The sequence below is a fragment of the Orbicella franksi genome, chromosome 14, assembly GCF_964199315.1.
Source record: "Orbicella franksi chromosome 14, jaOrbFran1.1, whole genome shotgun sequence".
NCBI classification, from domain to species: Eukaryota; Metazoa; Cnidaria; class Anthozoa; order Scleractinia; family Merulinidae; genus Orbicella; species Orbicella franksi.
Genome location: NC_138158.1, coordinates 21,549,460 through 21,576,191, shown reverse-complemented (window position 1 = coordinate 21,576,191; position 26,732 = coordinate 21,549,460). Strand labels below are relative to the sequence as shown.

The window sequence follows — 26,732 nt, the reverse complement described above, 5'->3', positions numbered from 1 at the left end:
CCCATATCACATGAAGGTCTTGCAGTTTGTCAGTTATGAAAGTTTGTATGATCTTATTACTGATACGACTATTATAAATTATATTAGCCTGCGTAGCAAGCGTTTCCGTGGCTAAAATTATATAATCCATCAAATATTTTCGCTCGCACACGACTGGTCTAAACGCGTCACGTGACTGAATATACCCCAGCTAAACTGAGGAAAGTCCGAGTGATATTCCTCAATTATCGTCCTGCGATAATTACTTGAAGGGTAGTAAATACAATAGCCATCATTTGACTTAAAATATGCTCGGATATTTGTCCTTGGACATTATCTGTTCGTTTCTCTGAACAGGTAAAGTCCGCGGACAACTATCCGAGCATATTTTCGCGTCAAATGGAGGCTATTGTGCATTTATCGTTTTTTTTTTTGTTTTTTTTTTTTACGCTCGCCAAGTTTATTCAAGATAACGACGTCTAGATTTGTACCATCATGAATGGCTTCATTAAAACCGCAACGTTGTAGGAGTGTGGGTCGCGCCAAAGGCGGATAACTCCCGGTTCATTAACATGCTCTTAATCGAGCAAATCGTAAGTTAGGTAACTTGTTTCGCGCGCAAACGTTACCTACTAAGGTTTATAGGGGGCTTAACGTTAAAGGACCCTTAAAGAGGTGATCAGACTGTTTCATAAGTTGCGACCAATAAAATTACTTAAGTCTGAATTGAAAAAATAATCACGGAACAATAATTTAGTAAGACACCAACAACCACAAAGTTATAAGAATAAGCCAAAACAAAACAGGATGGTTAAGATCGGGCAAGACTGTGACTGGTTACGAAATACGAACGTAGGCTAAATTCTCCATTAGAGGGTTTCGTTCTCTTTTGAACTCTTCAAATTCCATGACTTTCCACGACTTTTTCAAGTTTTCTAAGACCGTAGGTTTAGCTGTCAGTTTCAAAAATTCAAAACCTTTCCTTGCTTTAGAGTATTTTTTGACCTTAAACAGTTCAACAGACACAAACTCTGGTGTCCACCAAAATGCGTGCCGTTTGCGCTTTTTAATTACTACTATCTTACTTTGTCCTTGCCTTGTCATCTGCAGTATCTGATCTATCGAGCAAAACTTTAATTTTCCATGACTTTCAAGGACCGACAATTAAATTCCATGACTTTCCAGGTTTTCCATGACCTGTACGAACCCTGGATTATGTGCTATCAGTCCTTACTTGCAGACGGAAAGTTTTTTTTTTTTGTTTTTTTTTGACAAGTTTTATTCACCCGCTTGTACGAAAAAATCTTGCCAGGTAACAAAACTTGCTCATGTGCGAAGCTTGAACGGAACACCTGTCAAGGAATTGCTGAATATACGACGTTTTGGGATTACTGTTGTACATAAGGTATTGTGTCAAGAGAATTTTTTTTACCACAATTGTTACTAATCTCGCAATCTGATTGGCTAAGTTGCCGTTGTCGATAAGAGTCCAGACCATCAAATGTTATGGTTGTTTCCATCCAGACCATTAAATGTTATGTCCACAGCAAATTTTGACCACTGTGATGATGCATATCGTTGTCGATAAGAGTACAGACAACGCTAAACCACATTCGATTTGTTTAGTTTAATGTTATTTCACACAAGCAAACAGGACATGTGAAAGAACACTTGATAACAAAACCTTCACTGTAACAAGCTTAGCCCTGGAATACTTGTTTTTTCCCCTTTCAGTGATTTACACTTCGAGATACTCGATTGGTCCTGAAATTTGATCGACGTCAGACTTCTACAGTTTGCATAATTCAATTTTAGCACGAAGGGCTACGCAAAAATAGCAACACGAAAAAACAAGAATGTTGAATAAAAAAGGCAAAGCTTCCAAGCCATTTCTAAAATCAAATATCAACAGTAAAATAATTTATTTCTCAAGTATCCAGGACTGGTATTGCTTTTTAACGCGCAATGCAAAATAAGCAAAAAGTGGATAAGGAGAGCCGCCAAAATAACTTTGACATTCCAGCGGCCGACTGAAATCGACATCTTATCTGTACATCTGAGGCCCATTCGCGGTACACCATTATTTTTTTTTCTTGGCAATAATCATATGACAAACACTTTTACTTCTTAAATATGTTTAATATGGAATTTCTGTATAGTCCAAGGCCTGTGATGACCCAATTTCAGCAATTGTGTTTAGGCGAAACTTAAGGCAACTCACGCCACAGCAGTTAGCTAGTAAATTCCCAATTTTGGAGGAATCTTTGGTGAATTTAAGGCTATTCATGCCTTATCCCGAACAAAGAGTACGTTTTGAGAATAATTGCTTCAAGGTAATATTATTTTATGCGGTAAACTTAAGAATTTATGTGGGAAACTTAGGAACAATAATCGGTGAAAAACTGTGTCACGCAAGCTTTCGCGTCTGAATATTAGCTATGTTGATCGTACTCCTGTAGTTCCAAAAGGTTAGTGCCCAAAGTTTTTTTTCCTGTTCCCGGTACACTAGCCCTAGTACTAAACATGGATATTGGTCAGGGCTCCAGATCACATTATACTTTTGAGAAACACTCCTTCAACCAGTAGTATGCTCGCTAAAATTTTGCAAAAGGCCTTCTGTGGGGCATTTTCAAAAAATCATAATTAATTTTTCTTGTGCCCGATTTTAAATATTTTACCGTTAATCGAAAGAAAAAACATGAAATAAAATTATCTGTAAGTTTTATTGTATTTGAGTAAAAGCGGAAATTTTCAGCTCCTTCAGCGCAACGCCTAAATTTGACTCGAAACAGAACGGTTTTTACGGTTTTGGACCGTACTCGGAAATCGTCGCCAGAAATATTGAAAAATAGCACTTAAAGCCAAATTATTGCTATTTTTATTTATCATATGGACTAGCTGTCTCACACAGAAAATTTGAAGAAATTCTGTTTTTGGCCGAAAATCGAGTGGTCGGTTCTTACACGGACAGCCTCTTAATTCTTTGTGACAATCGCATATTTAATGCCATTTTCAACGAATAAATGAGGAAACAGCAGCGATTCACATCTTTTTATTGTGAAATATCCACAAGACTCTCGTAAAACGATTTTAAAATCAGTAAAGTATCCAGCTGACTAATGAAAATACAAGACAGCTGCAGTTAAACCGATAGAACTCACAGCTAATGTAGAAAGTGCTTTTCTTAAGGCATAATACCAAGCTGGAAAGTAAGGTGTGCTCAGATCTCTTGATAATGCTATGGCAAGCCCAATGCATAAAGTTGTTAGTCCTGGCACTGGCTTTGCAAGTAAAGCAAGCCATGCAATGAGCGAGGGTGTGACACTGTAGCCGAGTGTTCTCCAGTCTGGCTTAAGTTCACTCATCTTAGCCAAAGCAAAACCCCAGTGTATTGCTCCAAGAAAGGAGAGAATGCATGCCCCATATGCTTGTTGTGCATGAACAATGAGGGGCAAGTTTTCAGGGGAGATAAAAGCCATGACAGCCAAACCGCAAAATGGAATTGCTCCTGAGAAACCCAAATAAAGAGCTGGTGGTGGGCTGGACTTCAGGTCTACCAAGAAGTTGCCTTGTGAATGGCTACTCACTGGTCTGATAAATGTTAAGGCCTGATATGGACCACGAAAAACCAAATGACGTGAACCACTTCTTGACTAAAGAGAATAAAAACTGTCATCAGTTATTTTTTTCAAGTCAGTTTGGTTCTTAGTGTTGGTGAAAAGTGAAAGATATTTACTGAATTGCTTCAAGGCTCATTTAACATCCCCCTTAATTTACCTCGACTGTTACATTAGCAAAAAGGTCTTATGTATATCACAAGGCCCAATGATCCATTACAAGGTTAATAATTTGCCCAGTCAGCTTGAGGTTAGACTATGTTCTGCTCACTGCCTTTGTTTATGGGCACTTTGTGCCTCCCACTTATTGGTGTACCTTACATAAATGTCTTGATAGAAAAAAAAAAAGACTGTTGTTTGGGATATGATATTTGAAATCACAAAACAAGCTTGTCTTGCATAAACATAGCCCTTACTGGGGTAAAAGGCAAAAAGAACAGGCTACCGGCAAAATATACCAAAATGGGAGGAGAGAGTCAGGGGTAGTAGAGGGACTACCCAATCTAATTCCCAGGGCCCACGATCCATTTGGTCAGCACCAGTAATCAGGACATCTTGGTGAAATTGGAAGGTGAACCTCCAGTAGTCACAACAGTTGGTCTCTCTACCCCTCGCTCCTATTCAGAAAATCATCATTGAACTTTGAAGCATGGGCACTGGGAGCACGAATTTCTGTTTTTCTTGATCTGGCTTTTCATTTTGCACAGCGTCAGGCACACCACTGATAAAAATTTCACGAGTTCTTTGGAGGGATTCACGAACTTCCCTTCCTCCCTTCACTCCATCCCACCCTTCTCACGAACTGATCTTTAAGAATTTTGAAACCCAGTTTACACTCTGCTATAACGGCCATTACATTTTATATCTCTCCCTGCTAGCTGTTTGATATTTAGATTTTTCACTCGCTTATTGGTATTACCCTGCTGAGTTTTCATCTCACACACACCACCTTGAACAGGAGAGCTTACTGCCAGGCCACCATGCACAGCACGAATCATGAGCTCCTATAAAGTTTAGTTGTAAATCCTACCTTCCCAAGCATCTTCTGCTCCAGTTTAAAGTCATAAATCTTTCCTTGAGATATACATCTAATATTACAAGCAATCTTGTTGCCAAAAACAGAAGACCTGTGTGGTATTGTATCAAAATGTCTTGCTCGCCGCAGAAGAAACTGAACGGCCGCCATCTTGTGTTTACAACCGCTGTGCAATGATAGTGTTGTTACTGTTCTAAACCTTCATTCTTACCCAGTCTCCCACATTCTCAGTGTTTCACGGGCAAAAGGAACCGGTTATTTCGGCTCTTCGAAAACACCGGATCCCCCGCTGGCTAGACAAAAGGTTTCATTCCAAAATTTAATTAGAATCGGGAACAAACAGCAAAAATTTCCTTGATTACTTAAAATAGCTGGACTCAGAGTCGGTCTGATAAGGAGCTTGTGGTCTGCAGGGGGTCTGCAACAGCTGATCATGAGAGAATTCGGGTCAACGGAATTCCGGAAGAGACACGCGGCCGACGACTCTGGGGAAGTGAAAAGGGAAAAACTTATGCATACTCCCTCAACAAAGTGTAAAGAAAGCTATTCGAAAATAGAAAGGACTTCCGAAGAATTCAGATTCGTCTTGACGAGAAGCTTGTGTCATTGACTAACTATCTTAAACCATTCTTATATCCGCAAAAATTCCCCGCTTGCCGTAAGAGCATCCGTTGGCAGTGCGGTCGGCCGTGAAGGGCGCCCTGCCGAATAAGTCACTAGGACACCGACAATATTGACGTCAGCAAATCGACTTTTTATTGCCCTTTTATAGTTGTAAATTACAGGGTGATTTCATTTTCCTGTTAGACACTGAACAGAAAACCGGTTTTATTGCTATAGTCGTCAGCAGCTTTTGTTTCGCCTATCTGTCTTATCTTGTCTGCCCGCCATACATTATCATACAAGGAGTTTTATTTGCCGAATCGGCAAATTTCTGTCGTGTGTGGGAATCGAACCGGATCAGACGGGGACAAGAAAAAAAATAGTGTTCAAAATTAAAGGTCCGAAATACATCAGAATTGAGAAGTATGTTACAACCATAAGTTAGTAACTACCCGTAATTATGAACGAGGCTGAAAATAAGACAAGACCCGAGGAACGTCAATTTTGCCGAGAAAAAAAAAAAGCTTAGCTATAGCCAAAATCATCTTCATGCATTCTCACTGTATAAACAGGCAAAGAACTGGTCGACCCACGATATAGTAAACGTCACACGAAAAGTAAATTTCGATTAATATAGCACCTGTGAGATTGCTTTAATGAGTATTTATAACGTTTACTTCCGAGGTACGTTCGACAGCTTTAACTTAAAATTCTCTTTATTAGAAAGGAATTAGGAAGAGTTGATAAGAGTTATTACGTCATGAAGTTAAAGTACATTTTAAAATAGTAACGCCTGGAGCAGGTTTTATACAAGGAAGAAACGCCAATGAACATATAAATTTATTCAAGTTAAATAAAAATTGTGTATGTTTGCTCAGTTGTATTAGTTGAGAGTGGGAATAAAACACTCTCTACAAAAATAATAATTACTACTGTAAGTTCAAGTCAAATTCAATATGTATGTTGATCAGATCATATTAGTCGCGGGCGGGAAAAGATATAAGTTGAAAAAAAGGAAAGAAAATACAACCAAAATTGTTCAGTGCAAATTTTCTCTGTTAGAACAGTATTTTATTTTGTTTCTTTTTTGGTATTTCTTCCTTGAATACTATCAAGGTTTAATTATAGAAAGAGATAACAAAAACATGCACTTCTTGGTGGTCCAGTTCTAAGAAAAATCAGTGAAAATAATTTATTCTTACAGCAGCATTCTAGTCCCATGACACCTTAAAAATATTTTGGGCAACATGACGTCCTAGGGTTGGAATTGGCTGGCTAGATATCCGTGGATAATCAAGAGAAATTAGTTCCACCTGAGCTAAAAACACGGTCAAAACAAGATCGACGAGATACAAGCACTTTATACACTTAATAAATTCGGTATTTTGACTCCCGCACACGAAGTTTATTAACGCAGTACAAATAAACAATTTAAAGCATATCAAAATTCAAGGCGAAAATTTGAAAGAAAAACAATCAAGTCAACGTCGATTTGCAAGACTGGTTTCTCCAACATCTCAGCGAGACAGCACGGTTCGCAATGGTCTGATTTAGTCGATTTAAAATATTAGCTTTGAAGTTCCAATCCGAGGGCGGTTTCATTTGTGGTAGGCTGATGAGTACTTCAAATGAAAGTGTCGTTTATTACGCAGATTACGCTATTCTCTTAGTTGACAAGGAGCTGCCAAAGAGAGCGGAACTTCATCCACGGCCACGGTCAAGTAAGACAAACATCCGCTTGCAATACACACCCTCATTGTCAACAGTCAATTTTCGTGCGGAGAGCAATAGAGCCAAGGAAACAGAGATAAAATAAAATTGTTCCATGATTGTCTTCCCGATTTTTTTCGATGATGTAAGACTTGAAAATACCTTTACAAAGACGCGAATTTTTGCTATACAATTTATTAGCGCATGTAATTAACAGTCAAACAGTCGATGAAGTTGGAATTGACTAGCGGTCGATATTTGAAAGACCCATGTTTTTGTTTGCATACTTTATAATTACTACTCAAATTCCTTTCCCACGAAGGAAAACATTTCTTTTGCCCCGACTTGCCGTCTTATCAACAGTCAAACAAGAAATAAAGTCTTCATAATCGCATTTAATAATAACTTACTCCAGCTCAATTGAAATATGTACAATATTTTAAAAATAAATTAATTCACAAAGGAGTCACAAAGCAAGAACTGTAAAGCACGATGTCTAATAATTTTCAAGTTGCTTTGTACAAAATACTCTAAATAATTTACATAATACTGCATTTTTCTTTAGCTTTGAAGTTAAAAACTTTGATTTTGCTCTTCTTTAGTGGAGGCTCTGGCATAAGAAGTCTAAGAAGTTGGTCAAACACTTCGTCCACGTTGGCACTGTCTTTAGCAGATGTCTCTACATACCGCAGTTGGAATTTATCCGAGCTGTTCATTCTGATTAGTTCCGTTATGTCTTCCTCTCTAACTTCCCGTACATTCAAGTCTTTTTTGTTACCAACTATAACAATCGGAACACCCTCCTCGGCTTTAGCTGCGATGATTTCGTCCAATATTCTTTGCAATTCGCGAAACGAGAATTCACTGTCTAATGAGAACACCAATACTATCCCAGCAGCTCGACGTATTGTCACCTGCCTCATGGCAGGGAACTGAAAACTCCCTGCACAATCAGTGGCATCAAGCACAGTCACGCCGCCATTTCTGTGAATCTCATGACGGTAATAGTCCTCCACCGTGGGAGTGTATTCATGGTTGAATTCTCCATAAAAAGAGCGTCGAACAAGCGAAGTTTTCCCCACGCAAGCAGCTCCAAACAAAGCAATTTCAAAGGAGTTTCGGTGAGTTCTGTGTTTCCTACAATGTCTCATGTTTTTGCCAGAATCAAGGCAGCGTCCACTGTTGTAAGACTTGTCAGATTGTTTTTGGGGACTGTTCTTCAACACACCTCCTTGTACAAATGTCAGTCGAATTTGATTTCATCACCAGCAACGAAACGCAGTTATGAGTTGGACCGGACATGCATGGAAAGTTTTCCTCGTTGCACACGTAAATCACACGTGACGTCATCTCATGCCACACGATGACAGTAATTGGATTCACGCGTTTTGTCACGAGTCAACGTTTTCAATGGAAAACGGAAACGAAAACCCCTTAGAAACATTTGTGACTACAACACCACGCTAGGCTAACCTGACAACAGAAATGAACATGCTGTATTACCTGACCTCAGGACTAATAATTGATTCACGATACAAATTATTCAGGACTGGCTTAAAGCGCAGAATTTCAATAGAACAAAGGAAATGCGAACTTGGTAAATATTTTGAGTGCGATAAAATAGAATTGAGCTCGCGGGAATGTTTGAGCTTGCAATATCAATACGGAGGAACATTCTAACGTGCTTAATTAAATATTGTGCTCAAATCTCCTTAAGCGTTTGAAGAACAATTCTTTAAAATCAACAACCATCGAATGCATTTACGAGATCAGAAAGAAAAGCTTCAGGGTCATCGTTGTCCAAATCCAGAGACAAGAACTTCGTGACGATGGCTTTGTGCCTGCAAACAAAGCACAAATCTGCTTATTATGTTCTCCACGGTGACAACATTTTCAAATCAACAAAGTCCTTAGTCGACTTAAATCTAAGGTTACTTCGTGCACTTCAAACTCACGAAGGAGGACAACGTGCTCTATAAGAGGGTTTAACGCGGCCGGGTTTAAAAGAATTTTGCCACGAACAGCATACTATCTTAAAAAAATTAGCCCGAGTTTTTAAACTCTTCATTTCATAGCTTAGGAACTTCTACCTTAGAAAACTTAGGGTACATATGTAAATCGCAAATTGGACTTCTATTATCGTGACATTTTAAGCTCCTCTAACCCACTTCCATTACGGTATTTTATTTCAGTCCAAGCCAATATAACATAGATGGACTGACAGGATAAATATTGGTGGCAATTTTTAACTTCCCTTTGATAACAGAGTTGGGATTAAAATACTGGAAATCCCACGCATAATACGTAGATGTTATGTCTATAATTTTCTTGCTAAAATATCCCCCTAAGTAAACAAAGTTATTGCTAAACGTCCGGGCTAAAAGTCAGACGAATAATATAAAACAAAAACTTTCGCGTTTTGTTGACAAAAAAAGCTAAAAAACGACATTAATCAGAGCTGGACTTAACGCATTTTAGCGAGGTTAACGCTTTTTGGCTCACCTATTCTCGGAAGTGGTGAACTGAGAAACATGAAACTCACTGAAATGCGCTCTAGCCTCAAAAACAGTCAAAAAAGAAAAAAAGCAGTATGTGCATTTCAACAAAATGGAATCGTTCTCTCTCGTCAATTTTAATGAAAAACTAAACAATCATCTATTTGCATACAATTGTTACATGAGTAATCGTGTCTTAGAAGTCTAAGCTGAAAAAAAATAATACTGAGCTTTATTTTAACACGATAGGTATTAAGTTAATGCAGAAAGATTTTGGGGTCGTTGGAAAATTATTCAATTGACGAAAATAACGATAGAAATATTTTAGCGTTAGAGGAGTTCACTATGATTTTTCGATAATATATGACGATATTTATATTTATTATACACGAAATAAAGTCGGAAGATTTAATAAAAGCAAACCTTTTTCTTTGTTCCTCGTCATCTTTGGTGTCCTTTCTAGGGATTGGTTTATTACATCTTGTAAGTTCTGTCACCTGCAAAGTAACACAACCCCTCAGATTCTACAAATTCAATTTATGTACGGCAAAGTTTATCACTTTTCCAACTCTGCCTCTCCCCTCCTCTTATACTGAAATGATTCTTCGCCGTTCATACACTTCCTTGTACATAACAATTAATTATCGAAGGTTTACCACTTTAATTACTTCCCTACACAAACGCAAACTTTTTTATATTTCAAACTCACATAGACTTGGTATACCGAAGAGAGGAAGTGTATCGTAAGCTTATCCATCTTAAATTTTCCTCAATATACTCTTGCCGTTCTTGAGTGGCAAAGTATAAATTCTCCATTAACAGACGGCTATCAGTAGAGGATTACGCTCACCCTTAGCTTATCCTCTCTTATGGCCATACATATATGCTTTCTTAAAAGTAAGCTCATTTATAACATTTGTTAGTACATCGAGACGATATCCTCTTGTTGATGATTTTCTTTATCCTTATCGCATCTCTGCTAAACAATGCTGTGATAGTATGAGGAGAAATTAAATGTCAATCATTCTCAAGAACAAAGGGTCGAAATAAGATGGACAAGATGTGTGATAAACAAAAGGTGGTAAATTTACAGCTCGGTGAATAAATGATGAAGAAATGTTGGTACAAGCATTAGAAAAAGCAAAAATCTGAGTGCCCAACAGGATTCGAACCCATAACCTCCTACATATCGGTTAGGCGCCCAAATGAACCTTGTAAAATGGCCCAGCGAACCAAGAGTCTCTCTGTAGCACAGTGGCTAGATCGCCCAACCGGGATCTAGGAGGTTATGGGGTTCGAATCCTGTCGGGGACTCAGATTTTTTTCCTTTGTCCCATGTTCGTGCCGACATTTCTTCTTGATAAGTTAAGATGTGTTTGTACAAACCTGATGAGCTCGCTTGACCAGTTCATCTGGCAGTCCAGCCAAAGAAGCTATGTGGCACGCCAGACTGCTCTCAGCGTAACCCTCAACAAGGTGATAGAGAAAAGCAATCTCTTCGTTTTCTTCCATCACTTGCATCGTCTGTTACAATACAAAGACAAAAACAATGCAGCATTATTTTAAGATTAAAGAGTCAGTGTAAGGGGTGGACCATTTGACTTTTCAGGGGGTGTGAGGGTGATTTGGTACAGGTACGAATTTTTTTTTAACCCATTCAGTTCATGCATCAGGAATTTTTTTCCTATGACGTATGTATGAAAGATATTCTTTCTCCGTGTAACATGCTTTTTTCGGCTCACCAACCGTGAGCGAATTTTCTTTCGGCAGTGGTCGTGTGCCTGAATTTTTTGGCACAAGTAGTCTTGCAGGATATATATATTTTTTCAAAATAACCCCCTCCCCCTCAAAACTCAAAAGGTCCACCCCTATGGGCCAAAGTTTAGTGAGCTGGGCTCAGTACGAAGCACTCCGGGATGTAGCTCTGGTCGGCGTTATGTGAGTTGTATACCTCTACGAGACACTTCACATTTTGGTGAGCTGTTCATTATTGGAAATTGGAATAAAATTAAAGTTACTGTGCGGATCAATATACCTGATATGTAACCAGAGGAGTTTGAGGAAGCAGCTTTTGTTTGACAAGGCCATGAAAGTGCGTAGACACCAGAATTTTTGGACAGTTAGTTCCCTTCCTAAGCCAGTGACGGAGTGTGGCAGTCAGCAAGGACAGGCCATCGACCTAAACAAGGGAACACAAGAAAACATGCATCGTTGAGGGTATTGCCAGGATGCGTAAGGAAAAAAGGAGTGTCATGTTGCTATGATAACGCTGTTTGATAGTACCGTAGCAGTTCCTTTTCCAAATTCGTCAACGATGACCAAAGAATTCTCCGTTGCTCCGTTCACTGCGGTGGCTACCTGATGAAATAACATGGAGCATAATGTCTGCTCATTATTATTTAACTTGGATTACAAACGAAATTCTTCGACTTTTCGAAGTGAGTCAAACATTTGTCGATTGAGTTGCGATCTTTCTTTGGGGAGAAAGCCGGTGGCCCATTGGTTACAGTGTTAGATTAAATGCGAGACTCCCGATCAAGAGATCGAGTCCAGCCTGACTCGACTTGAACCTGTTCTTACCTAGGCGAGACAGTTTACTCTCAGTGTCTCTCAACGACCAGAAGTCTAAACGGGTTTTTGGTGAAAGCTTGAGAAATCTGAACATGGTGCGCGAGGAGGGGGAGAGTGGACAGGGAGGTAACCACGATGAGTTAGCATACACTGTAAGGAGAGTATATATTAATACTCCTAATACTCCCGCTTAAAAAAGTTTGGTGATTGGCTGCATGAAGATGTGATTACTTCAGTTTTCGTTTCATCTCTAACAACAACCTACACCGACTCTCAATGGCTTACCTGGTTTAGATCTATCATAAAGGTTGACAAACCCACAGATACGGTTTCTCTTGTGTGTATCCGTGTAAAAATTCTGTCCGTCAGGCCAATAGTAGCAGACTCGGCAGGCACAAAACTGCCAATATGCGCCAAAAATACGATCAAGCCGACCTGTAAGGACAAGAGTATTTATCGTAAGAGCAGTTATTATATGACTTCACAGAAGGTCGAGCAAGAAACGAGGAAAAAGGACAAGGAAAGCGAAGCGCGAAAGAAAGACGAATCTCGTTTTAAGCTTGCGGAAGCATTTTTTTTTAGATGGCAGTCTCTCTCGCTGAAAGTGAATTCATTCCGCGAGACAATACGCGTGTTAGTAAGGGTATCAATAAAAGTGCAGATAACTTAAGATGTGTCTTTACCTGTTTAAGATAGACACTTTTACCACTGGCATTAGGTCCAGTCAAAATTTTCATGCGCCCTCTATCTTTGTCAAATACTGTGTCATTTGGAACAAACAGGCTGACACAGAGCTCCTGCAAAGGGTGCCTGAGGAAAATAAAACAAATAGAACATTAGCTTCACTCAGTTTTCAAAGACTCCAGTGCAGTGAACTACAGTAAAATCCTAACCGGGAGGGTGTTTTCAAGGGTAAAAAAGGCAGGGAGATCTAAAAGATATTAGAGTGCTCACCAAAGTGGAGATTTTACTATTCTGGGAGGAGAGGATCATAAATCGCTAGCTCCAGAACTTTTCGACGCTGAGACCTTACATGAGCTATATAGGTATGCGCAGCCGCAGAGGGTATTGTCTTTTGGTCGTATTGGTCAGAAATAGGGTGTCGATTTTGGCCATTTTGGTCTCATATAGGGTGTGGTTTTTGCCCTTTAGTCTTGAATTGGGCATGCTTGTTGGAAGAAGCTACTTTCAATTATAAAGTAGGTGTGAAAAAGGGTATTCATTTAAGGGTCAGGTCTTAAATTAAGTATCGAATGTTTGGTCAAGTCATAAAAAGGGTAGGAAAAGATCGCAAGGGTAATAAGGGTAATGGTCTGGGAAAGCAGGCCGCACACCTCCGCCCATTTTTTTCTCGAATCCTTCCCCTCCCCCGCCCCTTCGGGGGGCTGTGTCATACGCTATAAGAGCTATTTTGGGCACTTTGCAGTAAGGTTTAGACAAACACCATATGGATATTTACTACGTACTTTTGCAATGTCAAATCGCGGTCACACATTTATACTTTCTCGTCTCTCTTCGTTTTCTTCTGATTTTTAACCATATCAGTGTTGTCTTACCTTCCTTGTTCAATATTTAACACCGAGTCTGCAGTCAACTGAGGACAAACATAGTTGTTCTCTCTAGCACACAGGGCCAACGAAATCAAACTAAAAGCAAAAAGAACAAAAAGAAGTTGCGTTTAGCATGCCAAAGGAAACCTGTGGATAATACTGAGAGGTTTAAATTTTGCTAAAGAATGACTGTCGAAATTTTAAATGCCAAAAATGGAGGCTACAAGGGTCCACTGATTTCACTGAAATAAAAATAAAATAAATGACATTATTTGGAGAGGAAGTTGCATTAGCCTTAGCTGGTGTCCGTGCGGGTCCTCTATGCTGGTCAAAGTGGAATTTGGAGATGTTGGTTTTTCAGGAGGGAGGAAAACCGGAGAACCCGGAGAAAAACCCTCGGAGCAAGGCGAGAAACGACAACAAACTCAACCCACATATGACGCCAGGCCGGAATCGAGCCCGGGCCACGCTGGTGCGAGGCGAGGACTCTCACCAGCAGGCCATCCTTGCTCCGCTTAAGAACTTACCAGTCCAACTCTGCAGAGCACTCCATTACATCGATCAACACCTTGGTATGTTCTAAAATAACAGTCTGTAGGCGATGCATAATAGCAGTCTCGTGATCTGTAGAAAGAAACTACAACAATTACTTTATTCAATGGCCGCGGCCGCACTAGAGGGTTAACCGGGTTATTTCTAATTAATTAATTACGGTTAACCGGGTTACCGAAAAATCGTGATGCGGCTACTAATTTCGGCTGTTCATGGAACTTAAACCGGGTTTACGGTTACCATGGAAATTAATTGACAAACAATAAATTTTTTTAACCGGGTTAGGTTAATTTTAAACCACCTCTTTCCGTGCTTTAACCCAGGTTAGTGGACTCTTATCAGCAGTCTGATCAGCGCTGCACGGAAGCGAGTGTTTCTTTTTGCCATAAATGGCGACAGAATACGACAACCGGCGTGAAAAGAGTCGAAGCTCATTCGAAAATGCTCTCTAAAAAAGTCATGCATGGCAGGATTCCTATGGATTTCCCCAAACCATCACTGGTCTCTCGGATATACCCAGACTCGAGGACGATTCGACGGCGATGGAGAACACTCTGAAGTCTACGCAAAATTAACATCATGTTTGAAAGAACTGCCTTAGAAATTTGCGCAGTGCGCATTAGAAGGAAGAGCGACTGCCTTAGCCGTGAGTGGAGAGAAAGGAAACGAAAACAAAGAAAAAGAATCGAGAATATAACAACAGACTGAACAGGGTCCTCGAAGTCTGCCATTTTGTTGGTTTATCTGATGACGTCAGTTGAGTTTAACCCACTTCATAACCCATTTCTGTGCGGCCGCTCATAAAATATAACCCCGTTATTTTATTATAACCAACCTTTAACCGAGTTAAGTTGTTTAGAATTTTTAACCAGGTTTCTAAAAAAATAAACCCAGTTAACTCTCTTAGTGCGGCCGCAGCCAATATCAACAACTTCCACTAACTCACGATGATAAAAAAGAAACAAAGAAACAAATCTATTCGATTAAATTATTAAAGTAAAGAGCTTGTACTGCAAAAAGTGTCCACGTTTTATATTTTTCTTTACAAGAGTTTCATAGGTGACGTAAAGGTCTAGAACTGACTCACCTGTTATTTCGCATTGTGTGTCCCCCAAAAGGTTATCAAGCTCTAAACCAAGATACAAAAAGAGGTATTTGGAAATGGGTTGAATCCAGACGGTTTCACAATGAAAAGGCCACATTAGCACGCATGGTTTGCCACCAAAGCACGACACTATGATGAAGTCTACATGTTGGACTTTCTCGGGAATTACAAGTGCATAATTAAACAATAGCCCCCATTTGGCGCGAAAATATGCTTAGATGTTTGTCCGCGGACATTACTTGTTCCGAGAAGATTTTTTCTAACACACAGGATCTTTTGAAAATTGGAAAATATCACTCGGATATTCCCCAGTTTTAGCTGAAGTATATTCAGTAAGGTGATGCATTTAGACCAATCGCTAGCGGGCGAAAATTTTTGATGGATTTTAAGTCTCGTTAACATACCTCTGGTGCGAGCACTCTTGTAGTGTACCCTGTTATTGCTAAGAAACTAGGAGAAAAAAGTCGGTAACTTTAAGTTAACTTCTCATTGTTTTTGATTGATAAAAGGAGGTAACTATATCAACATGAGCTCAAAAATTTTAATTAAGAGCTTATAATTACCACAAACTCCAGGCCATCTATCGCAAAATCCCCCTCTTCCTTCATCTCTGCAGATCGAGGAATCGCTAACAAATAGCCCAGCTGTGAGACAAATACCAAAGGTGAAAACTCAAAAACTTTGCAACCCCAAAAGCAAGTTAAAAGGACGACCATCAATTGAAAATTACCTGTGGTAGGTAAATAACATTACATTCTGTAATGGAAGAACTAAGTTTGTTAAGTTCCTCTCTTGCTACTTTTGTCATGAAGTCAGGAAGGCCATTGTATGTTCTTTTCTCTGTATAGATTTACGATACAATAAGAGAGGTTTAGTAAATGTACTGTTGTAGAGGTTGCACGGCTGACTGGTGATAGCCTTTCTCAATATGCAATAGTAATCATAACATCCGTCAAATTGCAAAACCAGCCAAAACCTGCAAACTTGGTCATCATAAGTCTAAAATGAGAAGATTTAAACTTGTTACAAATGAGATCATGCTTACTTTCATCCAAAGCAGGATCAACTCCAGGTTTAACAACAAACCGATTTTGTTCAGTTGATTCATCAAAGTCAATCTAGGAAAAAAAGTTCTACTTTAGAAGGAAGTACGAATAGACTATTATTGCTAGATGCAAAAAAAATATATTAGATAATGAGTCAAGACTGGCCTTACTATTTTACTCATAAGACTCCCAATTTCAAGCAATTCATCTGTAAATCGTGTAGCAACCTGTCAGAAAAAAAAAAAAAAACAGTTTATAAGCAGTGTTCGTAAAAAGTGCTGTCCAGGACAAGTAGATTTTCTTGCTGGGCAAGCAACTTTTCATCCTCACTTACCCAATGGGCAAGGATTCAGGCAAGTCATCTGCCAACTAAGTTTATAACAAGTAAACTAACACTTGCCCAGGGCAAGCAAAATTTGGGACCTGCTTGTCCAAAGGGCAAGCTGGAATCAAAGTTTTTTTTTTCTAGTCCTGATAAGCAATACAAAGTAATTACGCTAAGCCAAGCAAGCCTTCTTGTGGAACCTACAGGGTAACAGATAGAGAGGGAGACTGTGTAACAGCCAGAGGAGAGATGCAGAATGCGCTGTCCAGTCAAAAGGCTACTCCCGGATGCAGAATGCAGACGAAATGCCAAGCCAAGGACAGAAGGGATTGGAGGGTTTTGTCGGTGCCCTATGCTACAAAATGGAGTAAAAAAGCTTCAGCTCAGACAAAGTAAGTGGGATTTTTTCTACCTGTTTGCCTCTGCAATGATCACATAATATTAGATACTCCAGCAAAGAATCAAAGTTATTACCTTTTTGGCAATTTCAATATCCATTGGAATTCTTCTGCACAGGTCAGCAATGTAGGTTGCATTATAGGCTGTCTGTGTAGCAAGCAATTTAATGAAAAAAGTCTTGGAAAGATAACAGCACTTTGTCTCTTATACATGTATTAGACTTCATTGCACCTCTTAGTAACACAGCTCCATACGCTGTGATTGGTCAACTTAGTGGGCCATATTCTACTGTATAGGCCTCTAAAATTTAAAACTGCACCCAAACCAGTCAAACACAAATAGAGATGTGATAAATACTTTTCTCATTTTCTCAGTCGATAATGTAAGTCATGGATCCTCATTTTTTTTTTCCCCTTTCAATTTATGGCCTGTGCACAAAGCTCTTGGACCATACATATAGACTGAAAGGGAAAAACCTCTGGCGGTCTGTAACTGACGGTACAGACCGAGAAGACAAGTTTAGTACAAGGTATTAACACATTCAAGTATTGATATGGAAATCACATACAAATTTATACAGTAAACATAACAAAATTCTCAAAATCTGTGTGGTTAGAAATCTTTGTAGAAATCCCTGCCCCACAGTACACTGGTGGATGCTAGTGAGGGCATGTTTTGTAATACCTTATACAGTGCTTGCCAGTCACCAACAGATGCTTGAGCTGTTGTCATTCTTGAAAGTATTCCCTGCATGAGACAAAAAATATTTTGAATTTCTTCAAAGTACAGTTAAAACTTCCATGAACAGACGTCACCCATAGGCAAACACCTCCAATAAGTTGACACTTGGTCATATGCATGCTCCCTGCAGCCACATACTAAATTTTTAACTTGCCTTAAAGCCTGGTTCACACTTGTAAGATAAGCATAAGCAGTAGCACAAGGACGTTCACACTAGCGACATATGTATGAGCAGTTATTGAGAGATTTGGAGATTTGGAGATTTGGAGATTTGGAACAGTACCATTCTGATTGGCTGAATTCTTGCTCTTATGCTTGTCTGTATTTCAGGCCAGTTCTCACTTCTGAAAAAAGCATAACACTCATGAAATACATGCAAGCATAAGCATAAGTTCAAGAAAAGGAAAATGTTTCTTTCTCCTGTGCTTATGGTTGTACTAATGCTTGTGCTAATCTCACAAGTGTGACCATACCAGACTAAAGTCAACACCTATCTTTGGTGGGCAATTTACTTCAATTCCAGCTGAGTTGAATTTTCTCAGAAACTAACAATACCTTCTGTTGCCCATAAAGCAAGCAAAGGATAAGATCTGCAAGCCACTAGCCTGAAAAAATCTACGATTCCCACATTGGGCATGACTTTCCTTGCATCCTGAAGATTCTAGCTCTTCTCATTACTGTGAGTCATACCCATACTTACAGAGACATTCTTGATATGCTTCAAGCAATCTTGTAAAGATGCCACAAGTTCTGAATTCCTGAGGTTCATAAAATAAGACACAGCCTTTTGCCTTTGTTGTAAAAGGCTGATGTCTCTTGAAGGACGTAAAAACCACATCCTAGTTTCAAAGATTAATAAAATGTAATTCATTAATTTGTTTTCTGTTTCTGTCAAGTTTTTGTATATATCTATGAGCATTCCATCACAAATACCTTTCTCTTATTGGCAATGCTAATCACTATCTATATTCTGTTGAATATGGTAAGTAGTCTAGCAGTGTAGAGTGACGTTAACAAAAGGGTGGCCATTTCTTTGCATTTTCAAAGTGTCTGTGAAGAGGATTTAGGTAAAGTTTTGAGCGACTACTAGATTTCTACTGAAACAAATTGGATTATTCACTCGATTTCTATATGCATGATAGTTGATTCAGGCTGCCCCTTCATCAATTATCATGCAAATGAAATCTTGAGGTCACAATCTAATCTTGCCAGTACATTAATCTTTGTAAGTAGAAACACCACTCATGAAGTTTTGGGAGAACTTGAAGTTGTTCAAACTTGTCTGTGTGCTTCCAGCAAACAGGGGTTTCATTAATGTTTTCAGCGAGAGGACAACTGGTTCTCACAGGCAGGCAAAACTATTTGAACTGAACTTCTTTATTACAAAAACTTTTAGCCAGTTGATCAAACCAGATGGGCAAAATCATCAGTCAATTTGGCTGGTACCCAGTCCTTAATGAAACCCCTGATCATATATTTCTCACTCTCCCAAACTTCCACTGGTGTTAAAAAACTCAGCGGAAACTGAAAATGTTATATCAGTGAAGCCTGGAAGGACTGTTTTCTTAAAGAACAAACCTCAACATATGACTTCCAATAACAGATCTAGTTCTATTTGTGATGCCTACAGAAAAGGAAAGAATCATGGTTAATACATGTAAGTCTTTCAGTTCCAGTCACAATAGTAATAACAATACTGCTGCTATATAATAATAACTATTATATAATAATTATTACAAGTTAAATTGTCCACTTTAAACAGAAGACACAAGTAGAAATCTAGCAGGAACCCTGAGTCACAGTTGCTTGTCCCCCTTACTGCAGACGAAATGGCTTTTCAGATCTTTCGTTTTGCCCCTAGCAATGGTCCCACAAGCATCTGTAACTTCTTAAGCCTCTAACAAAGTTTTACTTTGAGTCAATACATTGATTACCAAAAAGAGAGAGTCCTTCCTTAGCACCACTGTTTCCAGCTCCCATCTTGTACACAGATGGGTGACTTTCCTTTTGAAAGATCTGCAAAGCACTTTTGTGCACAGCAAAACAGCACACATAAGCATGGCCTCCATGGTAAAACAAATTTAACATGCACATGGTCTAAAGATAAAAGTTTGCAAATCTGTAAATCTGACCAGGCAGCTATCGATAATAATAATAATTATTATTTTGGTGGTAAACATTATGCTCACATATACTATCTAGACATTCCAAAACTTATTCCCATATGATATGATATTTAGATCACATCTGGGATATTCCAAACTCCCTCTTTGTATTATTTATACTAAAGGTCTCAGCTTCCAGCCTATTTTCTGCATTTTCTACCATTTATTATATCACATCTTTGTTATAGCTTAATTAGAAGCGCTGAATAAAGTTGCAGATTTGGCCAGGTAGCCAAAACCTATGTGAGGATTTCTCACAAGTACTTTATTCATATACCTGTAAGTGTTGTTATCCACAATGAGAAGATCACTCCTACAATAAGAATTACACTGAGAAATTAACATTAAAAACCTCACAAGTGTACATAATAGTTATTAGTGATACAATTATAATTTCACTTGCTACTATTCAAATGATTTATTCATAACTTGACATACATGTACCTGACTATAGTGCTGAAACCTGTTTAGGACTTTTCTTAAAATGCCATTGATATTCTGAGCTGAAACCTGTTTGTTAAAATGCTCAGTGAAGTACAGTGAAAACCCCTAATTACGGACACAAATTGGTGACAGTTCTAACCAGGTTCTCTAAAATCAACCACTAAAGTCTGGGAGTATTACTGTGTATGTTACTTTTCTTTAGTCTGTTCATTTGAATTTTTCATACAAACAGGTTTTAGAATGGCCATATTAGGGAGTTTATTGGCCTTTTTAAAACTTGATCATTGTCATAATAATTTCTTTCTTTAGCTACTGGGATGGTCAACACCTGGCTAGGGTTCATAAATTATATGAAGAATAAATTATAGTTATTCTAGAGCATCTCAACGGAGCACAAAACTAATGTTGAGATGGTGACTCCTAATGACGATGGGGGCACATTATGTTAACCAGAGGGGAGGGTTGCACTGCCATCTTCACAATACTCTACATACTTACAAAGAGAATACTTTAAGCCCCAAAATGGGAACTCGCACATCTGGATCTTCCATTTCAACTCCAATTCTCTTTTTATCTATGTACTTGATCAGTGCACCAGCACTTCGTACCTGTGTGAAGTACAAAAGGTTTACATCCCATACACTTGAAAGTTATTATTATCTTCCAGTTACCATTCTGTTTTTGGTTAAATATCAAAGTGAAAAGAAAAAACCTTGCAATGAGCAAGGTACATGCAAAATAGAGTGGGAAAAGGAGGGGGAAGAGGGGGGTCTGGCAGGTTAGTATGGGGTAGGGTAGGGTAGGGTAGGGTAGGATAGGGTAGGGTAGGGTAGGGTAGGATAGGATCGGATAGGATAGGATACGATAGGATACGATAGGATAGGATAGGATAGGATAGGATAGGATAGGACAGGACAGGATAGGATAGGATAGGATAGGGTAGGGTAGGGTAGGGTATGGTAGGGTAGGGTAGGGTAGGGTAGGGTAATGTAGGGTAGGGTAGGGTAATGTAGGGCAATGTAGGGTAGGGTAGGGTACTACAGTCTAGGGTAGAGTAGGGTAGGGGAGAGTAGTGCAGGGTAAGGTAGAGTATGGTAGAGTAGGGTATGGTAGAGCAGGGTAGGATAGTATAATGTAAACTACCCTACTAGAGTAGGGTAGAGTAGGGTAGGGTAACCCTACCATTCTCCACTATACTCTACTTTACTATAGGGTATGGTAAAGTAGAATATAGTTGGGTATGGTGGGGTAAGGATAAGAAGAGTACTGTTATGTTTCAAACTGTAATCTAGTTATAGAAGGAATAACATTTAAGTACATTTTTACCATGCTGATACTGTCGAATGGTACAAGTGAGCTCATATGTATGTCCCTTTCATTATCTGTGAAGTGCTGTGGGATTCCTGGAAGGCATGCATTCAAGGCAATGATCCTTCTCTTGCACACTTCATAAGCTACAGAGGTAAAGAAATATATATGAAAGAGGATGTTGATCAGTACTAGATTATTCTGACTATTCATTGGCAAACATTCACATTAACTTGGCTTCTGCTTCACTTTGCTAGTAGTAGTACAGAAATTGTATTAACTTGAGATCACTTAATCTTTTTACTAATATTATATACATGAGTTCAAAATACCAGCCAGTAGTCCTCAGCCCATGAGAGACTGAGTTGTATGTTCTGTTGTCTCCATAACTGTGAAGCTTTCACAATGGAAGGTAGTTGGCCTTCACTCAACCACCAACCTGGAGGACCAGGGATTCTTTCTTAGGTCATGTCCCTACCCTTCAACCTGTTCAGCATGGGTGGCCCACCAGGAGTACACCCCTCCTGCCAACATACATGTAACTCTAGGGCCGGGGTCACAGAGACAAACCTTCACAACAGAAGCTGCAGGGCCAACCTCTCTTCTTTCACCTAGAAACATTACCAAGTTTTGAACCTTGGATATGGTAGGAGTTTGTAGATGTATTATGGTCCTCTGTGGGGTCATTGGGATAAGTTTATCATGGAAGTTATTTAACTAGAACATTGTACCATAAAAAAACAGTATCATGAACTTACAAAAATCTATGCTTGGTAGGATTTCAACCTCTGTTGTCTCACAAATTAGTTCATCATTGTTTTCACCCTCTACAAATCAATCAAAAATCAAAACGACTTGAAATATGTGTTAAGGAATTGCATTTTCACTAAATTAATACACCAAAGACAAAAAATGAGATCAATTTAAGGGAAAGTATAGTCAGACTACTTAGTAGCAACATCAACACAAGTTGACATTACAAAAAAAAAAGAATGATTTAATTGTAAAGAGGTACACTGTTGCCATGGGCAACTGTCCAGAGGATTCAGCTGCTTCACTGTGCACACAAAATTATAAATTTTGCTAATATCCAACTTGTATTAATTAATAAAAATGAAAGTGTTCAAAGGAAATAACTCTAAATGCACACCTTGCCCCTGTAAAATCTTGAGCAACTTCTCATCTTGTACTGCACTGGTAAGGATAACATCAGCCTGTACTTGCTCTTTTACTGAAAAAAAAACAAGCAAAACAAAACAAGTGAAGTGCAAATGAAACATTCTTTGGGTTTAATTTCCACTACAAAGTAAGAAAATGTTTTTGGTTTTTGTATTGTGCAAATTATAAAATGAAGTGAACCGTACATAACTTTTTCAAAAAATCAGTTACATGTTAAACTGATCTTTACAATACATGTAACACAGCATATTTACCCCTCTTAAGAAACTGAAAATCTTTTGTCTCTACAACATCCATTTGGAGATGAAGTTGTGAGGTCTCTGTGTCATAATAAGCAGAACCTAGTTTTCCTTTACTCCAAACCACTGACAAAACTCTCTGCAAAATAAAATAAATGGTAATAAGGTAACTGGAGCTAGGCTAAGCGAAACAATTGCGACAAAATACCTTTTAGAGATGCAGCCTTCCGAAATATTCACAAATGTACAAATTAAGGAAACCAATTTTTGGGCTTGCCCTTTGGGCAACCTGTAACTATGATGTCCTAGCCTAAAAGCTGTTCTCTCTAGCTAGCCCCCAAAATTTCTTCTCTTACAGTAATTCAGTGATTTTAAATCTCCTCAAAAGTTTCCCCATGAAACTTCACTTGCCCGTTGGGCTGATGAAGCCAAGAATTCGCTAGCCTGACTGCAAAATCTTCTAGCCCATTGGACTATCCCACACAATTTTCTTTCCATGTTCATACACAATTGAAAAGGCCGGAAAAAATTTGACCCCAAAATACCTTAGGCTTTATACTCATCCCCCCCCCCCCCCCCCGCCCCCTCCTTCTCCATCTACGTCCCAACCCAAACAAATGTGTGTCCCTACACACCCCCTTAGTGAGACGTCGTCAAAATAAAACACAGCATAAACTTAAATCTTTAGGGCAGAAAAAAAATGCTACGCTACCTTCACTTCGGATTCTGCTGGACTGCCATCTTCTAGCGCAGCAAGATTTCTTTGATGCACAATATCGTTTTCGTTCATGCCTTCCCCTCTGTCTCTATCACATTCCGTCCCTGAAGAACGTCGGTCGCTTGAAGAAACGTGTTCATTGTCCGTAGCCACACTCGTTGAAGGAGTCTTTTGGTGTTTGAAAGCAGCTCCCTGATGGCCCGCTGAGTTCTGTCGTTTCGCACTGCGTTCGTTGTCGGCTGTAGAAGAAGTCCAGCCTGAACTTTTGGGAAATGCTTTTGCACCACCAGTCGGGGTAGAAAGTTCTTCTGAAAATGACGAAGTCGACGCATATTGAAAAGCACTCATTCTTTGAAGACTTTAATTTGAAAGAGGAGAAGCTTATTGCTTTAAGACCACGAAGAAACAAAACTTGCAAAGACGACGGCCGCGGCCGGTCCGTCGGCCGATCCATTTTCCCGCCAGAAGCCATTGTCACGTTGTTATCATCAAGGCGTCCGAAAACATCTTTTCCTATCACTGCGGCCAACATTTGGCTACACCAGCTTTTCTACCATTTGGCTTTACTAACAAAACTCGATGACAGCAAATAATGGGCGAACTTCTAAACAAACTTCCCGCAGCCGAAAGCAGACCAACTGACTTGTGTTACTCCGAGTGCAGTGACACTCCGAGTGTTGTGTGACCTGGAAAGCACTCTTGTTTCCAGTGCCTGCGCGTTTTTGGTCCTCTCGCCACAAATCGCACTTCCGGTTTGCTCGTCGTTTGTTTGTAGTTAGTATTTTACGGGTTACAAGGGTCCTCTTATTCTGTATTTGAACGCTTCCACTCTTGTTGCGTCCTGGATAAACGACTGGCAGAGTCAGACTCATCAAGTGAAGTTAAAAATTAATTTTAATTTAGTTTGCTAGTAACACAGAGTGAACATGATATCGGGTGAGCTTTTTGAGCAATCATTGTGTCGGATAAAGCTACTCTGCGAGTAAAGTCTCCTTCTATCTTCCTAGTAAAAACAAATATTTTCTCTAGGAAGATCGACGGAGACTCTGCTCACAGGATATCTTGTGTCAGAAGTCCTTTCAGTTTCTTTCAGGGAAAGCCTCCTTTGAATAATCTCTGGCCGCATTTCCTGTTTGTTCAAAAGACCACTCCCTATCCATTCATATGTTCGGACACCGATTCCGCGTTTATTTGAGAGGTGTGCTTCCGATTACACATAAATTTACATGCATGATCCTTTTGATCTTCTTTTGATGGCTTTTATCGTATCAGAGCGGAAGTCATTGCACCTGTTAGTTCTGGGAAAACCTGATTCTACTGCAAGGAACCCATTTTAAAACAACAGCGACCGACAACAATGTGTAGTTCAGAAATCATACTATGAAAGACTCTTTTTCTGATATTGAAATCAACTTGGTGGTTGATGCAACACCATTCAAAGCACAAACTAATACATTAGCCAGAGAAAGGAAGCTTAATTTAGGAAAACAGTCCCGCAAAATATTTCTAAAACTTCTCATGAACATGTCAAACTCTGACACTCCCAAATAAACGCCGTCTTTCGGCCACTTCTTTCAATTCTCGGAATCTTTCTGTTGAGTTTGTACTTAAATATTACGGCATTATCTTTCCACATAAAATCTTTCCGAAATAGAGGATCAAGATGATCGGTAATAAAACAAACCGAACAAAATATTACCAAAAATGGTCTCAAAATATAAATCAGAAGTTATGAATATTCCATTTTATATCAGCACGTTCGCAAGCCCGCAAAATCATACAATCCAGTTTGCATTTTCTTCGCAAAAATAATTTACTTCCCTTGTTTTAGCTAATTTAACGCCAGGTAAATTTCGGATAAACAAATCAGCTTTATTTTCCGGACAAAAAAGGATCACCTTGGAAGATTTAAATAAATCGTGACCGGCTGTAATAAAAGGATGATATTTTTTTTAGTTTTTATGGCCATTTATGGTAATCTGAGTTTGACATTTACAAATTACACCTGTTTCGAACGAGAAAACACCGAAAATTTATAATTCGAAGCACGTTTAGAGATATCATAACAAATGGCTTTTTTACCTGAGGACCGTTTTAAAGTCCTTTGCAAGAAAGATGGCACACAAGATAGACTAGTTTAAAATGCTGAACTTAAAAGTAGAAAATGGGTATACGTAGGTGGGGATTTCGAAGTTTCAGTCTAGACGTCCGTACACGAGATAGAAATGAAACATGAATGAAACATGTACGTGACTTTTGAATCAATTATATTATTATTCAGCTGAATTAAGAAAATAGTTCTGGTGAAAATAATTGCCTGCAATTATTTTATCAACTGCGAAATTGTTACCAACTGCGAAATAGTAACTGATGCGAAATAGACTAAAGCCGGCCGAACGTGAGGATTCCAAAATTCTGGTTCCGGTGAAAAAAATGAAATTCGAACCTGTTGCGGTTTGGGGCACACGCTCAAAGATGGCGTCTCGTCACGCTAGCGAAGCGATTAGCGGAAAATCAATAAGAAACAATCAATAAGAAAACAATAGACATCCTTACGCTTTCTCCGAAAAACAAATATCTTCAATACTGAAAAGAGCTCAAACAAAGTGGACGGCTGGGCGCGACCGGCACAGCCCTTGTCGTAATATTTTAGTCTTGGTTTTCATTGAAAACCGACGTTTTTTTTCGTAAAAGCAAGTCATAAAATATTTACTGCACACTTTCGTATAAATGCAAAATTTGTGCTGGATGTTCTAGGAATTATTTTGAGTTTACAGAGTATGTATTTCAAAGACAATTTTCTGTAATATTCAGCACCGCTTTCGTTACGAAATCTTTTACCAAATAATTACATTTGCCTAAATTTGTTTGGGTTTGATCTCTATCAGAAAATCAAACACTGATCGTGTACGTGTTTCGCTTCAAAACTGAATATTCTACAAGTTTCGTG

The 26,732-nt window shown here is 39.0% G+C and overlaps 3 protein-coding genes across 3 annotated transcripts; all 3 read right to left on the bottom strand.

Annotated features, from left to right (window-relative positions):
- Positions 1–2,961: 2,961 nt before the first annotated feature.
- LOC145468305 (transmembrane protein 69-like) lies at positions 2,962–5,944 on the bottom strand. The gene is made up of 2 exons (XM_081451998.1): positions 4,627–5,944; positions 2,962–3,632 (listed from the first exon to the last, which is right to left on the bottom strand). The coding sequence occupies exons 1-2, from the start codon at positions 4,780–4,782 to the stop codon at positions 3,096–3,098; spliced, it is 693 nt and encodes a 230-aa protein (XP_081308124.1). The 5' UTR covers positions 4,783–5,944; the 3' UTR covers positions 2,962–3,095.
- Positions 5,945–6,218: 274 nt separating this feature from the next.
- On the bottom strand, positions 6,219–8,354 carry LOC145468311 (GTP-binding protein Di-Ras2-like). The gene has a single exon (XM_081452010.1). The coding sequence runs from the start codon at positions 8,094–8,096 to the stop codon at positions 7,485–7,487; it is 612 nt and encodes a 203-aa protein (XP_081308136.1). The 5' UTR covers positions 8,097–8,354; the 3' UTR covers positions 6,219–7,484.
- A 25-nt stretch (positions 8,355–8,379) lies between these two features.
- Positions 8,380–25,315, bottom strand: LOC145468327 (mutS protein homolog 5-like). The gene is made up of 28 exons (XM_081452031.1): positions 23,777–25,315; positions 23,080–23,203; positions 22,797–22,877; positions 22,405–22,473; positions 21,665–21,792; positions 20,837–20,946; positions 20,172–20,207; positions 19,664–19,755; positions 19,308–19,353; positions 18,430–18,568; positions 17,673–17,735; positions 17,064–17,135; positions 16,435–16,491; positions 16,264–16,336; positions 15,949–16,058; positions 15,782–15,862; positions 15,623–15,668; positions 15,201–15,242; positions 14,089–14,185; positions 13,568–13,657; positions 12,695–12,821; positions 12,297–12,446; positions 11,724–11,798; positions 11,476–11,619; positions 10,827–10,964; positions 9,864–9,937; positions 8,711–8,786; positions 8,380–8,418 (listed from the first exon to the last, which is right to left on the bottom strand). Exons 1-28 carry the CDS (start codon positions 24,128–24,130, stop codon positions 8,380–8,382), a joined length of 2,733 nt encoding a protein of 910 aa, XP_081308157.1. The 5' UTR covers positions 24,131–25,315.
- Positions 25,316–26,732: the final 1,417 nt, after the last annotated feature.

Coding starts and splice junctions, on each gene's coding strand:
- LOC145468305 (XM_081451998.1), bottom strand. CDS start 4,782: ATGGCGGCCGTTCAGTTTCTTCTGCGGCGAGCAAGACATTTTGATACA. Junction 3,633..4,626: donor AGCAGAAGATGCTTGGGAAG/GTAGGATTTACA, acceptor TATTCTCTTTAG/TCAAGAAGTGGTTCACGTCA.
- LOC145468311 (XM_081452010.1), bottom strand. CDS start 8,096: ATGAGACATTGTAGGAAACACAGAACTCACCGAAACTCCTTTGAAATT.
- LOC145468327 (XM_081452031.1), bottom strand. CDS start 24,130: ATGAGTGCTTTTCAATATGCGTCGACTTCGTCATTTTCAGAAGAACTT. Junction 19,354..19,663: donor GGAAGGACTCTCTCTTTTTG/GTAATCAATGTA, acceptor CCTTTTCTGTAG/GCATCACAAATAGAACTAGA. Junction 12,447..12,694: donor AAAGTGTCTATCTTAAACAG/GTAAAGACACAT, acceptor TTGTCCTTACAG/GTCGGCTTGATCGTATTTTT.